This window comes from Carassius gibelio, chromosome A6 (genome assembly GCF_023724105.1).
Source record: "Carassius gibelio isolate Cgi1373 ecotype wild population from Czech Republic chromosome A6, carGib1.2-hapl.c, whole genome shotgun sequence".
Taxonomy (NCBI): Eukaryota; Metazoa; Chordata; class Actinopteri; order Cypriniformes; family Cyprinidae; genus Carassius; species Carassius gibelio.
The window spans coordinates 7,361,607-7,382,101 of NC_068376.1; the positions used below are offsets into that span (position 1 = coordinate 7,361,607).

At 40.4% G+C, this 20,495-nt stretch overlaps 1 protein-coding gene across 1 annotated transcript in view; it reads right to left on the reverse strand.

The window, feature by feature from the left end:
• LOC128016203 (unconventional myosin-X-like) overlaps positions 1-20,495 on the reverse strand; it is a 56,475-nt gene that overhangs the window by 24,125 nt on the left and 11,855 nt on the right. The window contains 2 exon segments of the mRNA XM_052600680.1: positions 2,044-2,202; positions 15,869-15,967. Of these exon segments, the coding sequence (XP_052456640.1) occupies positions 2,044-2,202; positions 15,869-15,967 (258 nt within the window).

Genomic DNA, 20,495 nt, shown 5'->3' on the forward strand with positions numbered 1-20,495 from the left:
ATACTGTACATTATTGTTTCTCCTCTATGCCATGCCCTTCTTAAACGCGTCGATATTTACAAAGCTCATCCATCTGAAAAACGAGGTGTGCTCTGATTGGCCAGCTATTTAGTGCGAGCTGACTGGACGAAAACTAAGCATGTGACGGAAATGTTACACCGCTTAACATACTGTTATGCCGTGTCCCGGTGTTCAAACAAATAATGCTACCTATCAGATTATGCTACCAACACTGTCTTTATCCTACTGTCAGGGTAGGTTTAGGGTTGGGGTAGAGTCAGCGGTTCTCAATTCCAGTCCTTGCGCACCCCCCCCCCCCCCCCCCCGGCGTCACATTTTGTATGTCTCTCTTATCACTTCAGATATTAGTTTTATTCGAAGTTCGAAGCGAATGTACAGTATGTGTTCCATTTAAAGTGCCTTTAAATCTGTGAGATGTCAATTTAAATTGTATTAATTTGCTAATCTGTGAACGAATGTTCTGAAGTGAGGTAAACTTCCCTTCAACTCTGTAGGGACCATGACAAATAGGAAAACATTTCATGCATGAAGCTCACTTCTGAAGAGCTGATTATCTGAATCAGGTGTGTTAACAAAGAGAGACATGAAAAATATTCAGAGCTAGGGCCACGAGGAGTGGAATTGAGAGGCGCTGTGGTAGGTGTACATGTTAATAAAGGATTTTGCTTCTGCAATTATGCTACCATCTGTTTTAATGGGAGGAAGCAAAATCTGACAGGATAGTACAAATTGTCAGAGTATGAGACAAAACCAATGAAACCCATTACAAACTAAGCATTTGTTGCATCCAGTGGGGACATAGTTTCAGATTATAATGACATATACAGTCTTTTTACGCGGTGCGTTGCATTGCACAGCATAAACATAAAACCATGTCTGCATGTGATTAAAAAAAACAAGAAGCACTACTCTACACTGCTCAGAACTCACATTTGAATTGTCTGAGGCAAATACTTTAAATCTGAGAACGTACTTACAGTTTGTGAGTCAGAACAGCCGGCATTGTAGTCTTCTCTCCCCGGATCAGGACACAATCCTCTATAAAATGTACTGCACACATCTTTATATTTATTTATCTTTATATTTATTTTGAGCTGTTCTGGAAAAGTGTTGTAAAAACAAATTAACCACTGATTTATAGTAGATTTCTAGAATATTTGGGCGGCATTATGCAAATCTTTCTACATCGTGATGTAGACATGTGGGGGCTGGGGTGACCACCCGTCCAGCGTAGCGTGTGCGTGCACAGCGTTAGAAGCCCAATTCATGCGTCCCACAAATTGAGACTGTGTCAGAAGTGTCGAAGTCTTCATCAGATTGGTTGAATTATACAGGATATCCGGGAGACGTGTGTGTCGCGTTCTTTAAAGTTCTGCCTGGAAACAAAGGTACCGTTGCGCCAAACCCCCTTACGAAAAAAGAAAGCCGTTGTGTTTACAACTGTGACAACGAGTGCTTATCAGGATCAACTAAACGCTGGATATTTAAAAGTATCTCAAATATTTAAAGTTGATGCATTTAATCTTTAAAATATGTCCGAGAGTTTTACACACCGGTCTGTTATTCTGGCGACATTTCCATGTACCGAAACATGGCCTAAGCCAATGAAAGCTGCCATAGATTCCAGACCTACAGCCGTCAGCCTGAAGGTCTGGCTATGCGAGACTAGGATACATGCAACCACATGTGCCTGCATATTTCGCTGCACAAAAGTGAAGTCGTAAAGACAACACAAAGGAAAAAGGCATTATTGGATAAATAGTTATCAGAGAGTGAATCCATGGTGAATGTATTCAAATTCTGAATGGGTTATAGCCTAGAAAGCCTGCAAAGAATACTCCCACTTTATAATGATTAAAAATCTGTCACTCATCTCATTTCTTTGCAATCTCACAGATTTCCATTATAATCAATAAAGCTCTGACAAACTTAAAGACATTTGTAGCAAGTTGTAGCATACAATAATAACCCTGATAAGGTCTCAAGGACATTCGTGCGGTTAAGTGTCTATAAGATTCTTACATAGATGTTGTCTTTCTGGTATCGCTGATGAAGGTTGTGCATGATGGCGGCCTCATGGAGCTCTGCCAGCGAGGACATGTCCTCCACTCCATTAATGCTGCTTTGGTGCATGGGGGACACCTTCTCCCTGTTCACCTCTGCCAGCTGCAGGTACACCGCCTGAAAGATAGAAACAGACAGAGTAGGTTTAGCAAAATAACACAGCTTCCGTGTACACCAACTTGCTGATACATACACAGATGCATGAGTAGTATATCACAAAAAGGGAGAGGATCCTTCCTGGGCCATTTTAAGGGAATGCCTACAGTTGAATAATACATTAGTCAAGCAGCAGGGTTCCAGCTTTTCTGTTCTGTAGAGTTTCAGCATGCTGAGGCCTTTTCTTTACCCTTTTTACCCACCAGGCACTTCTTGACAAGAACACCAGACATTTTGCTAAGTAGAGAGAACAGGCTGGCCTTTTTAAACTCAGCAAAAAGGAAAGTCTTAATAATGCAGGACTTAACATTAAATATGTTTTTCGCATGTGTATTTTGTAGCTTATAAATGTCAGTGTTTATATTAAAGGGAAAGCCACGGAACTCCAAAGTATTTTTTATAATGGCTGCCGTCAACTGTTTGGTTAGCAACATTCTTCAAAATATCTTCTTTTGTGTTAAACATCTAAAAGAACTTCATACATGTTTGGAACAACTTGAAAGTGAGTAAATGATGACAGAATTTTCCTTTTTGGGTGAATTATCTCTTTACAATTTTATAATAGGCTGTATGAACAATACACAATAATGTGACTATAGAATCAAGAGACAACTATAATTAAGTAATTTGTATGTTGATTTCCTAAAAAAATTAGGGTCTGAGGGTTTAATAAGAGTCATAATTATTATTATTATTTTCAATTTGGTGATGCTATTGATGCAGAAATTACACACTTCAGCTTTAATATCCATGTAAACTATATTAACTTTGATAAAGGGTTCTTTGCTTTTTTTTTGAGTGGACAGAACAAAAGGAGGAGATATTCTCTCTCTCTTCCTCTGCATTCATTTAATTTCTGCTGAAACCTCACTCATGTTGCCTGTTGTCACATTTACCAGAGAACACAGTCCAGATCATGAAGAGAGAGCTGAGAGTTTGATTGATTAAAAATCATCTAATGTGTGTGTGCGTGTGTGTGTGTGTGTGTGTGTGACGTTTACTTCAGTTATGGATTTATGATCTGTTTCCATTCAAACCAATTAAATTAGCCACAATTTTTTTAAGTGCACACACATGTATACAGCACTGAAGGGCAAGACAGAATGAAAATAATTTTTTCCTTTGTTACATGCTGTTAAATTGGGGTTGACAGACTGAAGAGAAGGAAAGGTCAAAGTTTATGAGCTGAGACAAGTTGCTGCTAATCAGTACAACTGACGGTAATGACAATGTCCTTCAAGAATCCTGACCAGAATCAAACCTTAGTTAGAAATAAAGAAACAAACCTGATTTAGAATTAAATAACACATAATTTCAGTGTTTTTGAGTGTGTTTTGAAGAGAGAGCACAGAATTAAGAGACATACTGTTCTATTGTCCAATCTCAATATGACTTGTGTATGCTTTAGATAATTTGCCAGTATTCATACCTTTGTGTCTGATCATATGGCTTATGATGCTTATCTAACATGCATCTTAAATAACATTTGAGGGCCACTTCCAACATTCAGTCAAAGCTACTGAAGACCTGAAATATAGTACAAAAGTCTACTACTTACTACTTTTACTGTACTTTTATGGTATTTTTTTGGAGCTTGACAGTAACTTTTATACATAACTAACATACACCAAGCAAACAGGAAACATACTCTGAATTGTGGCAAAGGAATAAAAAGTTCTGGCAAAGGAACAAAGGTTCTAGTAAGATTAATAGGAATATCTGTTCAAATATAATATTTGTTCAAAGTTCTAGTTCTATTCTTAATTAATAATGTTCTCTTTTACAAATCTTGTCTTTAAAAACATTAAAAGAAAAACATGATTTATACATTTTTTTTGGAACTTTTCTTCCCCCGAAACATTACAGTTGGACATTCACTGTTTTATAAATGTTACTACTTGTTTTAGATTGTTCAAAAAACATTCAAAAGTAACATTCATATATGCAAAATGATAAACTGAATGTTTAAAAAAACTACTTATTTTGAGGACAGAATTTTACCCAGAAAAACTAAACCTGACAAAATCTCTTAAAACCTCTTTTTCAGGTCATCCTCATTTGTTTAAAAAGTAAAATAGTGTGTGTTTGTGTTTTGCTGTGAGTCTGTGATGACTGTAAGTTTAGAAGCTGAAAAGAGGAGATGAGGAGGTGTTCATGCTCCATTTTCTCCACCCACCCACACACACACACACACACACACAAACACACAGCCGCTCCATCTCTCTCCCCTCAGTGCATGGATATTCCTGCAAATCTGTTTGATGTTTGAAGCTGCTTTGCATGATTCAGACGAAAGCTGGAAAAGAGCACGAGAGAGAAAGACTATAAGCACCAATGACCTACTTTCACACGTTTAGAGAAATAGAAATGGTACAGAATGTGGGGGTCCAGAGATGCATGTTTAATTTTGCATTAAAAACATGGCCCACATGGAGTGTGACACTGAAAAAAATTAGGTTTGACATGATGGTTAAAGACATCTGTCTTTCTGTGCATACAGACCAAAAGTGATATCTAAGAAGAAATAAAAGAATGTGTCCTAAGTGAATAATCTCTGAGTCTACCTTTAGATAATCTGATAAACAGCTGGATTGCTGGGGACTGATGTGTTTAGCCACATTATGTTCCGTGATTTGGAAATAAAACAAACAATATATGGATTTTAAAGCCATTTTTGACATGTATATTCAGTGCATTCACCTTTCACAATAATAATTAATTATTTTAATTTTGGCCTTTTAACTACAAATAATTACAATACTGCTCAAAAATCTCTTATGCTTAGGTTATACTTATTTGAACAAAAAAGACAGTAAAACAGTAATATAGTGCAATATTAGTACAATTCGCAAATAAATGTAAACTATTTTAATATACACTAAATAAAATTATAAACGCAATACTTTTGTTTTTGCCCTTTTTTATGAGCTGAACTCAAAGATCTAAGACTTTTTCTATGTACACAAAATGACTATTTCTCTCCCATATTGTTTACAAATCTGTCTAAATCTGTGTTAGTGAGCAATTCTCCTTTGTCGAGGTAATTCCTCCACCTCACAGGTGTGGTATATCAAGATGTTGATAAGACAGCATTATTATTGCACAGGTGTGTCTTAGGTTGTTTAGGTCTCAGGGAAGCTCATCTGCATGCTCGTTGTCCTCATCGGGGTCTCGACCTGACAGCAGTTCGTCGTCGTAACCGACTTGAGTGGGCAAATGCTCACATTCGATGGCATCTGGGGGAATTAGGACTGCCTATGCACAGGGCCCGGGATCTTGTGCAGCGCCCCTGCTGTGAGGTGAATGGATTATCTCGGCAAAGGAGAAGTGCTCACTAACACAGATTTATACAGATTTGTGAACAATATTTGAGAGAGATAGGCCTTTTGTGTACACAGAAAACATCTTAGACCTTTAAGTTCAACTCATGAAAAATGGGGGCAAAAACAAAAGCGTTGCATTTATATTTTTTTTCAGTGTAATTTAAAATATAATTTATTTATATTATATTTTTGTGAAAATAGTGATAATTTGTTTCAGGATTGTTTGATCATAAGAAAGTTTAAAATAACAGTATTTATTTGAAATAGAAATCGTTCATAACATTATGAATATCTTTACTGTTATATGTGATCAATTTAATGCATCCTTGCTGAATATGATTAAGTCTTTTGAAAAAAAAAAAAAAAAATTGTACTGATCACAAGGTTTTAGGATGGTGTGTGTATATGTCATTAAATGCAATAAACTATTAACATATTCAACGTATTGACACTTTTATTTGATTGATGGCCATTAATTAAGCATTCATTGATCAATAATTTTCCATTTTCATCTCATCTCATCCACTGAGCTTAGATTTAGCATCTGCTGATGTTTCTCAGTGTGAAGTGAGTTAGAAATAGCTTTCACGTACATGACGACACACAGAAAGGCCATCTCAGGAGGGGGTTGGTGAGATGCCTTCGAGCGCTGAAGCTCAGAGTTGCATGTGAACTCATATAGTTAACTTCAGTAATTTAGGTCACGTCTATATTTGTGCCACAGAGTTTTTAAATCCTATAACGAACCTGTGAACGCTTTAGGTGGACTTTAGGTGCACACACACACACACACACTAAAGCACTGAAGCAGAAAAATAACCTCAGCGTGAATGGTAGGAAGGAGATACTCACTGACTAATGCTCCGGAGGGCACACACAAATACACACTCACCAAAAAAAGAACCCACACACATTTATTCAAGCTGGGGACTATGGGAAAACACACCAGATTTGCTGATATGCTGACAAAATATACAAACACATTGACTTGAATTCAAATTCAACCTGAAAGGAGAAGCCCAACATTATGACCACTGACATTATAAGTGACATTTTTCACATCCTCAAATTCAACCTGAAAGGACAAGGCTGACAATGCAATCTTATATGTTGGAATTAAACTCTATCAACACAATAAAGCCCTGTGACAAAGTCAGAAGAACCCTGCTAGCATTACTACACTACAAAAACTTTTTATGTCATTTTAAATCATGACATTTAGGTATTAATGACAATTAAATCATGAGAAGGTTATGATAACAATTTTTCTCTATTCTCTAAAAGGAATAGTTCTCCCGAAAATGTAAGTTCTCTGAAAATGTACTCACCCACAGCTCATCACAAAAATCCACAAGTAATCCAAACAACCATAGTCCATCAATTAACGTCTTATGAAGCAAAAAGCTGTGTGTTTGTAATAAACAAATTCATCATTAAGAGGTTGCTTCTGGCTAAAATATAAGTCCTCTTTCCATAATATTTATTTCCCCAGTGAAAAAACCTAATTTGAATCAGGAGAGAAATATGCACAGATACAGCACCATTTACAATCAAAAACAGCCAAAATAACAGGGGACAGACTTTCCTGGAGAAAGTGTTATTATGGATTATTTACTGATATTTTGGCAAAATTTTTGGATCTGTTGCTTACAAATACACATTTTCACTTCAAAAAATTTAACTGATGGACTGGAATCACGTGAACGGGATTTGTTTATCAGCTGAACTCTCATTCTAATGACATCATTCACTTGCATCCATTGGTGAGCAAGCGATGTAATGCTAAATTTCTTCACATCTGATACAATGTAGAAACAAACTAATTTACTTCTTGGATGTCCTGATGGTACTGTCACACCCTCAGCTCGTTCCATCAGCCCCAGTCACCATTGCCAGTCACCATCCACTCGATCTCCCATGCACCGCCCACGTGAACCGTCACCTGAATACTAATTACCTGCACCTGCACCAGCAATCACCACACCTTTTAAATACTCACCTCACTCACTCACTCACCGGCTGGAATCAAGATTGCATGGACATTCTTTGTGGATCTTCTGCCTGCTCCTTGTGGACCGTAGTTGTGACTCTGTGGAGATTCAGACACATCGATTAAGGGAAGTGACTCTTTGTTGTACTGGCTTAGCTCTGTACTTGAACTCACCAGTTGATCAGTGCTTGAAGATTCACCGTCTGTGACCACACTTACCTGCTCTGTTATAGTGCTATGCTAATAAAGCTTCACGAAAATACTTACCCGTCTTCTCCTCTCCTTGTGTGGATGTGACAGGATTCCAGCCCCAAAAACAGAACTTCATATCTCCCATGGATGTTAACGCTGCAGCTCAGGGAGCTGCTCCGGACCCGTTCACTGAAATGGTGACTGCCCTCCGCCAAGTACTACAGTCAGTTTCACCACCCACCGAAACCGGTGCTTCCGCCACCAACAGCACGCCCCTTGCACGTCCCACGTGCTATACGGGTGAACCGAGTGGCTGCAGTGGGTTTATTCTGCAGTGCTCACTATTCGTCAACGCAAATACCTGTAAATTCCCCAATGAGGCCACCAAAGTCGCCTTTGTGATCTTTCTTCTCACCGGACGAGCGCTACAGTGGGCAGAGGCTCTTTGGAGCTCCAAAAGTCCAGTTCTATCCTCATTCGACGCCTTCGTCACTCACCTCCAGGAAGTGTTCGGGGTGGCTCTAACTCCTCTCTCAACCCATGATGAACTCTTAAATCTCCGGCAGGGAGCCGCTGAAATACACGACTACACCCTCCGTTTCCGAACATTAGCCGCCACCAGTGGTTGGAACCAAATTGCCCTACTAGCTGCGTACCGTAAAGGTTTAAAACCCCAGATCAGAAAGCAAATGGTCATTTACGACGATAATGTCAGTCTAGAGACATTCATTAGAAAGACAATAAATGTTGCTCAGCACCTCTCGGCTTGTGCCTCACCGGCTTCATATGCCATCTCTCCATCGGCCAGAACGCCCTCGCCCCAACGAGACCAGGAGGAACCCATGATCACCGACTCCTACCGCCTAGATGCCTCTGAACGGAGGCGCCGTATCCAGGAGCGGCTGTGTTTATACTGTGGCGAGGCCACTCACCTGATCCACGCCTGCCCAGTCCGTCCGCCTCGCCCAATGGTGAGTACAGTCTCAATTACCCCATCAGTATCTCACATACCTCATATCAAAGCCCAGATAACAATTAACTCACGTAATCTTTCCATCCATGTCCTGGTGGATTCCGGAGCCGCCAGCAACTTCATCTCATCTCACTTCGTAACCAAGCACCGTATTCCCATCATCCAGAATGAGACTACTTACCGTATCACTACCATTCAGGGATCACCATTAGGCGGTGGCAAAATAACTAGAAGAACACACGAGCTACAACTCGTTCTGCCCCACGGACGTCGGGAACAACTGGCCCTCCTCGTACTTCCTCGCGCTACCGTTGACGTCATCCTGGGTAGGCCGTGGCTGGCCCAACATAATCCACAAATCAACTGGAGCACAGGGGAAATCCAGGCATGGGACCCGGAATGCCAGAGTCACATTCACCGTTCACCAGTCCAGAGTTCACAGTCTGCGCCACCGCACCTTCAATTGCACTCCACCTCCATAGGAAGACCTGCCCTTTACTCCTCCTACTCCGATGTGTTCAGCAAGGAACAAGCCACCCGATTACCGCCTCATCGGCCCTGGGACTGTAGTATCGACCTGCTGCCAGGTGCCAAGCTACCGCATGGGAAAATATATCCACTCTCCCGTCCTGAGCAGGTGGCGATGGAGGAATACATCCAGGAGGCTCTCGATCAGGGGTTCATCAGACCATCCACATCTCCAGCTGCATCCAGTTTTTTCTTCGTCCCCAAAAAGGATGGCGGACTTCGACCATGCATCGACTATCGGGTGCTAAATGACGCCACCGTCAAGTTCGCCTACCCGTTACCACTCGTTCCGGCGGCTCTGGAGGAACTGCGCGAAGCCAAGGTGTTCACCAAACTCGACCTCCGCAGTGCCTACAACCTGATCCGTATCCGAGAGGGAGACGAGTGGAAGACTGCCTTCATTACCCCTGCCGGGCACTACGAATATCAGGTGATGCCCTATGGGCTTGCTAACAGTCCATCCATCTTCCAGAGTTTCATGAACGAAATATTCCGTGATTATCTCCACCAATTCGTCATTGTCTACATAGACGATATCCTGATCTACTCCCGGAACATAGAAGAACACCAAACCCATGTCTGCCACGTTTTACAACGACTCCGAGACCATCACCTCTACCTAAAAGCTGAGAAGTGCGAGTTTCACTGCACTACTGTCTCCTTCCTCGGATACGTGATCTCTGCGGAGGGAGTTCAGATGGAGTCTGCCAAGGTGGATGCTGTGGTCAACTGGGCGGAGCCCACAACGGTGAAAGAACTCCAGCGTTTCCTTGGCTTTGCCAATTTCTACCGACGCTTTATCAAGAACTACAGCCTGCACTCGGCTCCTCTAACATCCCTCCTAAAAGGAGGTCAGCGCCAGCTGCACTGGACATCCCAAGCTCGAGAGGCCTTCAGCCATCTTAAACACCTCTTCACCTCAGCACCCATTCTTCGACATCCTGACCCGTCCAAGCCTTTCGTCGTAGAGGTTGATGCGGCCAATCACGGCATTGGAGCCGTGTTATCCCAATGGTCTGGTGAACCTTGCTCACTCCATCCGTGTGCGTACTTCTCTAGGAAACTCTCTCCTGCCGAATGCAATTATGGTATCGGAGACCGTGAGTTGTTGGCCATTAAACTCGCCCTTGAGGAGTGGCGGCACTGGCTAGAGGGAGCCCAGTTTCCATTCACTGTTGTCACCGACCACAAAAATCTCCAATATCTGCAGAACGCCAAAAGACTCAATGCTCGTCAGGCTCGTTGGTCACTCTTCTTTGCTCGCTTTAATTTTCAGATCACGTATCAGCCCGGTCACAAGAACACTAAAGCAGATGCCCTGTCCCGTATGTACTCACCAGAACCAGACACCAACGAGCCTGATTCGATTCTGCCACCCTCCGTTTTCCTCACGCCCATCCTCTGGCAGATCGACGAGGAAATTCGAGCCGCCACCCTCGAGGAGCCTGCACCTCCGGAGGTTCCCACAGGTCTTATGTACGTGCCCACAAGCCAGCGACTCCCTCTACTGGAAAGTGCGCACACGTCACCTGGCTCAGGACACCCTGGCAGCAGGCGAACCCTCTCGCTCATCCAGCAGAAGTACTGGTGGCCGAACATGGTTCGTGACGTTACCCGGTACATCCTCGGATGCTCGGTCTGCGCCGTTACCACCACACCTCGCCAACTTCCCGTGGGTAAATTACAACCACTGCCCATTCCTCGCCGACCCTGGACCCATCTAGGGGTGGATTTCGCCACTGACCTTCCCCCCTCACGGGGGTACACTACCATTCTGGTTGTTGTAGATCGTTTTTCTAAATCCTGCAAACTAATCCCTTTAAAAGGTCTTCCCACAGCGTTCGAGACCGCCGAAGCCCTCTTCACCAACGTGTTCCAGAATTATGGCACTCCAGAGGACATTGTATCGGACAGAGGTCCTCAGTTTATTTCCAGGGTCTGGCGAGCGTTTTTCCAACTTCTCGGGACATCCGTCAGTTTATCTTCTGGATATCATCCACAGACCAACGGCCAGACCGAGCGGAAGATTCAAGAAATCTCACGGTACCTCTTACTGCTCCCAACACCAGGATACCTGGAGCCAGTATCTGCCGTGGGCTGAGTATGCCCAAAACTCCCTTCGCCAAACCACTACAGGCTTAACCCCTTTTCAATGTGTTTTAGGCTATCAACCACCGCTGTTTCCCTGGTCAGGAGAAGTCTCTGAGGTGCCCGCGGTAGATCACTGGTTCCAGGAGAGCGAGAGGGTGTGGGACTCAGCTCACATCCATCTCCAACGGGCAGTTCGGAGGCATACAGAGACCGCTAACCGCCGCAGATCGCCTAATCCCGTCTATCTACCTGGAGACAAGGTTTGGCTCTCCACTCGGGATATCCGCCTCCGACTGCCCTGCAAAAAGCTGAGTCCCCGCTACATAGGGCCGTTCACCATCCATTCCCAGATAAATCCCGTCACCTACCGCCTGGACCTACCACCACGCTACCGGATTTCACCCACGTTTCACGTCTCACTGTTAAAACGTCACACTGATCCAGTTTCTCCTTCCTCCACAGAACCGGAACCGCCTCCCCCTCCAAACCAACCCGAGATCCTCGGAGACAGCATCTACCAGGTCCAAGAGATCCTCGACTCCCGGCGGCGGAACGGCCACCTGGAGTACCTCATAGATTGGGAGGGGTTCGGTCCCGAGGAGAGGTCGTGGGTACCACGCAATGACATCCTGGATCCGGCTCTCCTCGAAGAGTTCCACCGACAACACCCGGACCGCCCGGCTCCCAGAGGTCGTGGTCGTCCCCGTCGCCGCTCTAGGGTGCCTGGAGTCACCCGTGGGGGGGGGGGGGGGGGATGGGTAGTGTCACACCCTCAGCTCGTTCCATCAGCCCCAGTCACCATTGCCAGTCACCATCCACTCGATCTCCCATGCACCGCCCACGTGAACCGTCACCTGAATACTAATTACCTGCACCTGCACCAGCAATCACCACACCTTTTAAATACTCACCTCACTCACTCACTCACCGGCTGGAATCAAGATTGCATGGACATTCTTTGTGGATCTTCTGCCTGCTCCTTGTGGACCGTAGTTGTGACTCTGTGGAGATTCAGACACATCGATTAAGGGAAGTGACTCTTTGTTGTACTGGCTTAGCTCTGTACTTGAACTCACCAGTTGATCAGTGCTTGAAGATTCACCGTCTGTGACCACACTTACCTGCTCTGTTATAGTGCTATGCTAATAAAGCTTCACGAAAATACTTACCCGTCTTCTCCTCTCCTTGTGTGGATGTGACAGGTACATTTTCAGCAAATTTTTATTTTGTGGGGGAAACTATTCCTTTAATATATTTTTGTATTATACATGTTTTTTTTTTTTTGTTTTTTGTTTTTATATAGTTTAACAGAAACAGCAGGTTGCATCTTTTTGAATTTTGGTCTTGGTTACATTTGTATATCTTAGTTGTTGTTTCTAGTACATTTCTAAAATGTTTCAATTTACATGTACAATCCACACAAGCATGCATGGATAACACGCATCCTGTCCCAGTAACTCGGTCAGAACCACTGCAGGAATGGGGTCACAACCACCCTTAACTAAATTATTAACCAAATCAGAAACAACAGAGCGAGAGAGAAATAAAGCGAGTGAAATTGCAAGAGAAATGTCGGTTTGCATCCAGCTCAACACTATAGCATTCCTTAAAACCCACATAAAAAATTCAGCTTTCTCCAACAGGGTTGCCACATCTAAACGAATCTCCTACACATGCAAAACAATTTCTCTACCCCTTTGGACCAAGACTTTAGGATTATCTCTGGCCCAAAACAATGGGTGAGGCGACCTCCAGGAAGATGTTGGGGTTTCCTGGAGAGGTTGCTTGAGACCCAGAAGAATGTTGGATTGGTGTATTGATTTATGGAGGAGGGAATGGACTACTGTAGAGAATGAATGTTCTCATGTCAGAGCAAGCTCTCTTGTTCAGGGCATGAATCATACCAGCACAGAGGAAATATTGGGGAAATGCAGACTTAGATAAAACCTAACTGCTTATTACTATGTTTTTGAGTAATTTATTTTTTAAAAGTGGAAGTTCTGCCTGTCATAATTTATTTACTCTTACGTTGTTTCAATGACTGGCTTTATTCTATGAAACACAAAAGAAGATATTCTGAAGAACGTTACAACTGTTTATGCCCATATAATGAAAGTCACTGGACCCTTCTGACTTACACTTATGATTATTATTATATTTTGTTTTTTCAAATATCTTTTTTGTTCCAGAGAATAAAGAAAAGCATACATGTTTGAAACAGCATGAGTATGAGAAAAGTTTGGTTGAATTTAATATTTTTTGATGAACTGTCTCCTTAAAGCTGAAATGTGTAACTTTTGCATCACTGGCATTTCCAAACGTAATGTAATTGTAAACATAGTTTTTTTACAACACTCCCTCCATTTATATTTGGTTGGTTAACTGGAAGTTAATGTTAATATATCAAGCGGGTCGAAATGGGTGAAATCAATTAAGAAATTATATTGTTGCCTCTGTATACTAAACTGGGATTGCAGAAAGTATTAAGCATTAAGTTCCATCAATCTCAAATGCAGTGTCCACTGTAGCAGATAACATGATTTTCCATTAGTAGACATCACTTCCATTTGCCTAAAGTTGATCGAGCACTTTGATAAAATTGCCAACAGCTCATGTCAACCCAAATCTCACTGAAATTAAATCACATTTGTTGCTGCAAAATCAAGTGTGAATTCCCCTTTTGTGATTTTCAAAGACACTGGAAATCATTAAAAAAGTATAATCATAAATCATTGAGTTTAACTTTTAGTACGCTGAAAATCTATCCTTAATGTCTGTTTAAGAGTCATTAGAAGAGTAATTCTAGATCACCGAGGTAGGATTTCAGCACAGTCCACCACTGGTCATATCAACCGAGTGGTCAGTCATTCTTTCATCTTTTATGTTTTGTTACCTTGTAGGGCTATATTGGAATTTAGTTCGGCTGCTCAGTATTACAAAATAGTCTTTAAACCAACATGAAAAAGAATAGTGGTGAAATTGCCTGAAAAAAGCTATGATATGATATTCTTGACATCTTTCCCATCCATACCAAGCACACACATGAATAAACATATACAGTATGCACCACACAGATGCAAACACAAATGTTTGTAGACAAAAACACACATGCAACCAGGCTTCCGGTATGCATCTGTACATCCAGATAACCCTTCCCTGCTGTGCAGTCTCTCTCTCTCTCTCTCTCTGAGCTGAATCCAGGCCAGCACAGCTGTTATTATTAGCCTGACATCACAGCTCTGCCAGTTCCAACAACCCATAATCATCACAAACTACTTTCCTCTATCAGCACTGTGTGTGGGGAGTTTAACTGCTAATACAACCATTTGATTACAATTAAACCTTGAAACACAGGCAGTTTTGCTCACTGAATTGTAAGGAGATGTAATAGACACTAAAAGTTTGTTTAACAGACTCCAAAACATTGACAAAACTATTTAAAACTCTCTGAGGTGTGTTTTACATGAGATAATTGAATTCCATATTTTCCATTTTGAGATTTCAGAATAGTGCCATGTACAGGAAATACAACGAAAGAACAGCGGGACATTTATGAAGGAAATATAATAAGGCTCTCACATCATACATCTGCTCACAGCCATGGCAAAACAGCTATCAAGCAAGTACCTTTTGGGTGTCTGCAAACTTTTGTGAGTGATTTGCAATTATGATATATATACTCAGCGAACAAAGATAAAGCGTGCTGAATTGAGACCATCTTAAAAGATGCCTGCTGCTTTCAGTCCCTGCGATTCATGGCAGATTAACTGTACTTTCAACATTGCAAAGTCCAAATAGACTACCATTTAATGGTCATGACATAAAAAGGAGCTGCTAATTTTATTTCTACACTGAGATGACAGAATGAGGCACATATTAAAACTATGCACAGACCCTCAGAACAGAAGTCTTTCTTCAGTGTTCAGTGCAAATCAAAGCTTTAACTGGACCACCTTGCAATTCTGTGTGAACGTGATATGACAATACAACAGAAGTTTTTCAGTCTTTAAATGACATTATTGCTTGTGCAGGTATGCCAGCTGGTTATAAGAAATGGCTTGTTGGGTTTCGTACGAAAGGTCTGATAATTTTTTTTTACAGCTGCATCACGTGAAAGTATATATTAGTGGATATCTCTGCACTAAAATAAGAGTGTTCTCTCTCTTCCACTGTCTCTCTTTCGATCATGTTTTTTGTTTCTGTGATTATTTCTCTGCATATATCACATTGCACCAGAACAGGCCAAAAGCTCATGTAGACTGTTGGGAGTGCATTATGGTCAGTCATATGATATAGTGCTTTTCACATGGACATTTATGGGAGGGGAACGCATTGATTTAGAGTCTGATGTGCAGATGGCCGACTTACACACACACAAAAATGCATATGCACACACACAACTCCTCAGCCCTGTTATGATGACATTCAGAGCACAATATCAACCCAGCGTAATCTCTGACTCACACAACACCCATTCAGCCATAAAGGGCAACATCTGTGTGTTTGCATGTGTGTGTGTTTATGTCTTACCTCCCCGTAGTCGGTGGTGAGCACCAGGGTTCCATCTTCACATGAGTTGACTGTAGACGGAACCAGCTGATCTTTATGATTCACCCACACTCGAGAACCCTGCAAAACACACACAAAAGCAGTCAGACACAAATCAGCACAGTCCCAGATTATATGTCCCAGTTGCTTGTAAGAGTCACAGAACAATGAAACACAACAATAAAACACAAAATCTTCATGTAGTCATTCCCTGTCGAAATGTGTGACTTTCAGGGTGACGGGGGGGTGGTTTTTCATTTCCAAACACTCATAGATGCCCACACACAAAGCTTAGACACAAAAGAATTTTAAAGTCACCAACTTTAAAAAAAGATTGTTTAAAAGTAAATCCTGCACAGTTTTTTTTTTTCTTCAGTGTAGTGTACATTATTTTCTGACATTGAAATATATTCAATTAATCAAAAATTACACAAGGCAATTTGCTTACACTTAAAAAAATACATGACTAAAGGAATGTTTAAAACTGTCTAAATGTATACTTCTCACCATCAGACTGGACAAGGCACATGTTTAATAGAATGACCCAACTACATTTCCCACACTGTATAATGGAACAAACAATCACAAATGAAGTATGAAATGTTTTCAGACTAAGCAGATTTATCATGGGAGCTTTGTGCTTTACTGAATTTCACCACATTATAATTTGTTAATGCAATAAGACACAGCAGAGTGAGCAATGATGTCATTTCGGCTGTGTCTTCCTGTTCTTCTCCATAGCAGTGAAGTGAATTATGGCCAGCTGTATGATGTTAACTACTAATAATTGGGAAACTGATCGATAAGCCCTTAGCTTCAAAGAGGAAACTCAATACACTATCACCAGCACCAACAGAAAATCACGTATTACTTTCGAAGCATTAAATGGTCCAGAAGACACATCCATTTACATTTACAGTATTATTTTGTAACAACATTCTATAATACTCACAGTATAAGATGTTAGTTGTCACAATGGTAAAATGCCAGATTGCCAGTATTAAATAAGTATTTGAAAAAACCCTAAAAACCCACTGCTAGACAACACAAGCATGTAACTGAAATTGAATCATTGGGCATACATGAACTCACTCCTGCCCACAAACAAACACATAATCTTTTGTGAAACCACCCCAAACCCCAAAATGAATGTGAGTTTTCCAGACATGGACATTAGCCGTACTGATTCTGAAGCAGATGACCTTCTCTATTACACATGAATTTTGAATTTCTGGACGATAAATAGGCAGACAGACAGGCAGACTAATAGACAGACTGATAAACAGATAGAAGCTGTTCTTTGTCAACAGATGGTTGACTATGACTGCCTTCCCACCTCCAGCCAGAGGAACTACAGTGGTGAAGACCAAAGACAGTCTGCTCTGCCCCTGGGTAAAGGAACCAAGCCATGCAGGCAGAAAAACACTCACAACAGACAGCTGAGCTATGCACACTTACACATTTCATTCCCATCAGAAGACATTAAAAGGAGAAACATCATGGAAAGCAAATGTTCCCGCTTTTTTGGGAAAAAAAAATAATTGTTCAATTCAAATACACAAAACTCCCTTCAAAGCCTATACAAACTATTTATTTAAACAAAAATGGGTTATTCAGAAATCAAATTATCACACCCATAACTAATATGAATGCCAATTCACAGACACTATTATAACAAAGGTCATTTACATATGCACGGTAAAATACCAAAAACAGCAATTGTTCTGGAAGAAACTGTGACAAGTGACAGCAGTATAAATATAGTGCTGCACAATTTCTCATTACATCTTTGGGAAGATGGTTGGCACATGTCCTAAATGCACATCATACAGAAACCAAAACTCAGAGCAGATGCAGGGAAGATTTCGTATGGAACAGCATTTACTTAAAACCACATCACTCAAGACTTGGATGATGAACTACATGCGAGCAAATGAACAAAGTGCCACTATTCACTCTGGAACACACAGTGCATGCATTTATTTAATTAAATTGCAGTCTTAGAAATTTGAAAATCACAATTTGATAAAAGCCATATCGCGATTTCAGTTTAATTTTGATTCATCATGCAGCCCTACACACGCATGGCACTATGTGCATGGGAAGAAATTCAGGAATTGAAAATGACTTTGATGTTTGACTTGTCTCTTTCTCAAGCATTCTTCATGCTCTTATCAGGAACTCCCGGCTTTACACAGCCGCAGATAGCATCTCTAACAGGGACCAGGAGCTGCTCATTAGCACAGATGCAGAGGCTGGTTTGTGCCATTTGTGTAGATCTGAATGAACAAAACGTTAATGAGAGCTCATGCCATATACAGTATAGAGAGCAGGAGTGGGTAATCTTGCATGAACACAACAGAGATGAAAGAATTCAACGTCTTCATCAACAGATAACTGCTGTTGGTCTTGCACAACTGTCAGTAGAAAACAACTTCATTTGCTGAAAAATTTAAAAGAAATATCCAACCACATACACGTGAGGGAATAAGGAAAGCATGCTCTTACTGGAAGAGGGTTAATATAAAAGATGCAGACCCTAAGGAACCAGCAACATTAACGGCCTGACCACAGTGCCGCACGATTAATCTAAACAAACCCAGAATTATGAAATGGACTAGTACAATTATTGTAACAATTATTATAGTTTTTATTTAGTTTTTATATTTTTGTAATAAGAATTATTATTTTTTCTAATATTACTACTACTGATTATTATTATTATTTAATATTATTTATATAATATATAATATAACATATATTATATATTATAATGTTACATAAATTCTTACTAGTACATTATATTATTTTATAGCCATACTAATATATAATCATAAAAATGCCCAAATTGTTAGCCTTACAAACAAGCACAGAAAATCTAGGATTTTTCCATTTAAAATGCATTTTAAATTGCAATCGCAGCATTTATCAGGAAAGTCTTCCACCACTATGTAAAACAGCACAAAAATTCATTAAACTTAAAAATAAGTCACTTTTATGTAAAGTCTTCACAACCAAGAAAAGTCTCTCTGCACAGATACTTGCCATTATTAAAATTAACCTTCATCTAAAGACCAGACAGCCTAAACCTCTTCCCACCCATCAGACAACAACATAGACAATGAGAAACAGAGGTGTGGTGTGTGGAACAGTGCCTGAATGATTCTGTGAAGATTAATATAGCATTGTGGCACACTTGGCAACGTATTTAAAATGCAGAATAGAAGCATATGTGTGGATATCATGAATCAAGCATGATACAGCTGGACAAAGAGAGAGGGAGAGAGACAAATGGCAAAAGAAAGATGGAAGGAGTCTATTGACTGTAAAGGGAAAATAAACACACTAGCCAAGGGAAAATGCTGCATCCCATCACCCACCTCTATTTCCCTAAACATGCTGACATTTCAGTGTTCATCACTGGAGTCTCAATTACTGCAACATGACCTTCTGAGATATTTTTCCTCCGTTTTCGACATCACTCAGTTATTATGCCGACACTCTGCCTATCTTTCTGCCCTGTAGGGAGAATTTTAGCTGCTCAGGTGATCTGAAAAGCAGCTTCTTTCCATACTGTTGGCACTCTGTCCTGAAGGCACAAATGGCTATGATTCACTCTGTGAGTTCCCGTCAGGATTTCATTTCTGCTGCCATGCACACTAAAATTAAAGAATGCAAAAGCTAGTGTAATAACCACATTTATACTTTATTTCCAGAATTAAATCCCAGAAGCTTGGGTTCCCCTTTTAATTTCAAAGACATTTTTACAGCTCAACAGTTAATTTACAGTAAATTTTACAGGTAAGGCAAATTTAGTGCATAAAATTGAAGACTATTCAAACAAATAAGCTTCTTGGGTACCCTTTTTAATTTTGAAGAAATAACAGTTATATATAACAGATATTTTGGTACCTAAAATAGTTTATCAAACAAAGGCAAAAAATAAATAAATACATTAATTAATAAATAAAGCTTCTAACTTGGGTTCACTTTCAAAGATTATTATTATATATATATATATATATATATATATATATATATATATATATATATATATTTTACATTTCACACATTTTAGTGGATTAAATAAAAATCTACAATATTCAAGCAAAGGCCAAAAACGTATTTAAAATGATATTTATATATAAAAAAAGAAATTATGAGGTACCAATATCCAACTATTTATAACATCTGCTGACCCAAAATATTTCCTGGTTCTTTTTTTTCTGCTGCTTTTAAAACACTGATAATTAATTCCACAGCAAGTTAAATTTAAATGATAATTTTATTCCCAAATAAATAAGCGTTCTACATTTATGTAACATGAAATACTTTAGAACCTCTCAATAAAACCAGCTGAGATATTTAAAATAATGTGGTCCAAATTTATAGATTTAATGAAGACAACACAAACAGACTAAGACTTACACAATTTCCTTTTTGATATACAATTGCTCAATGAAACTGATGATTAGCTATACATCAGTATACTTTTCTCTTCCTCAACTTTCCACTTCTTTCCTCCTTAGCTCCTTTATCTCCCTCTCGTCTCCTAGCTTCATGTATGTTCACATATAACAGTGTGAAAATGCCATTACACTGCACTTCC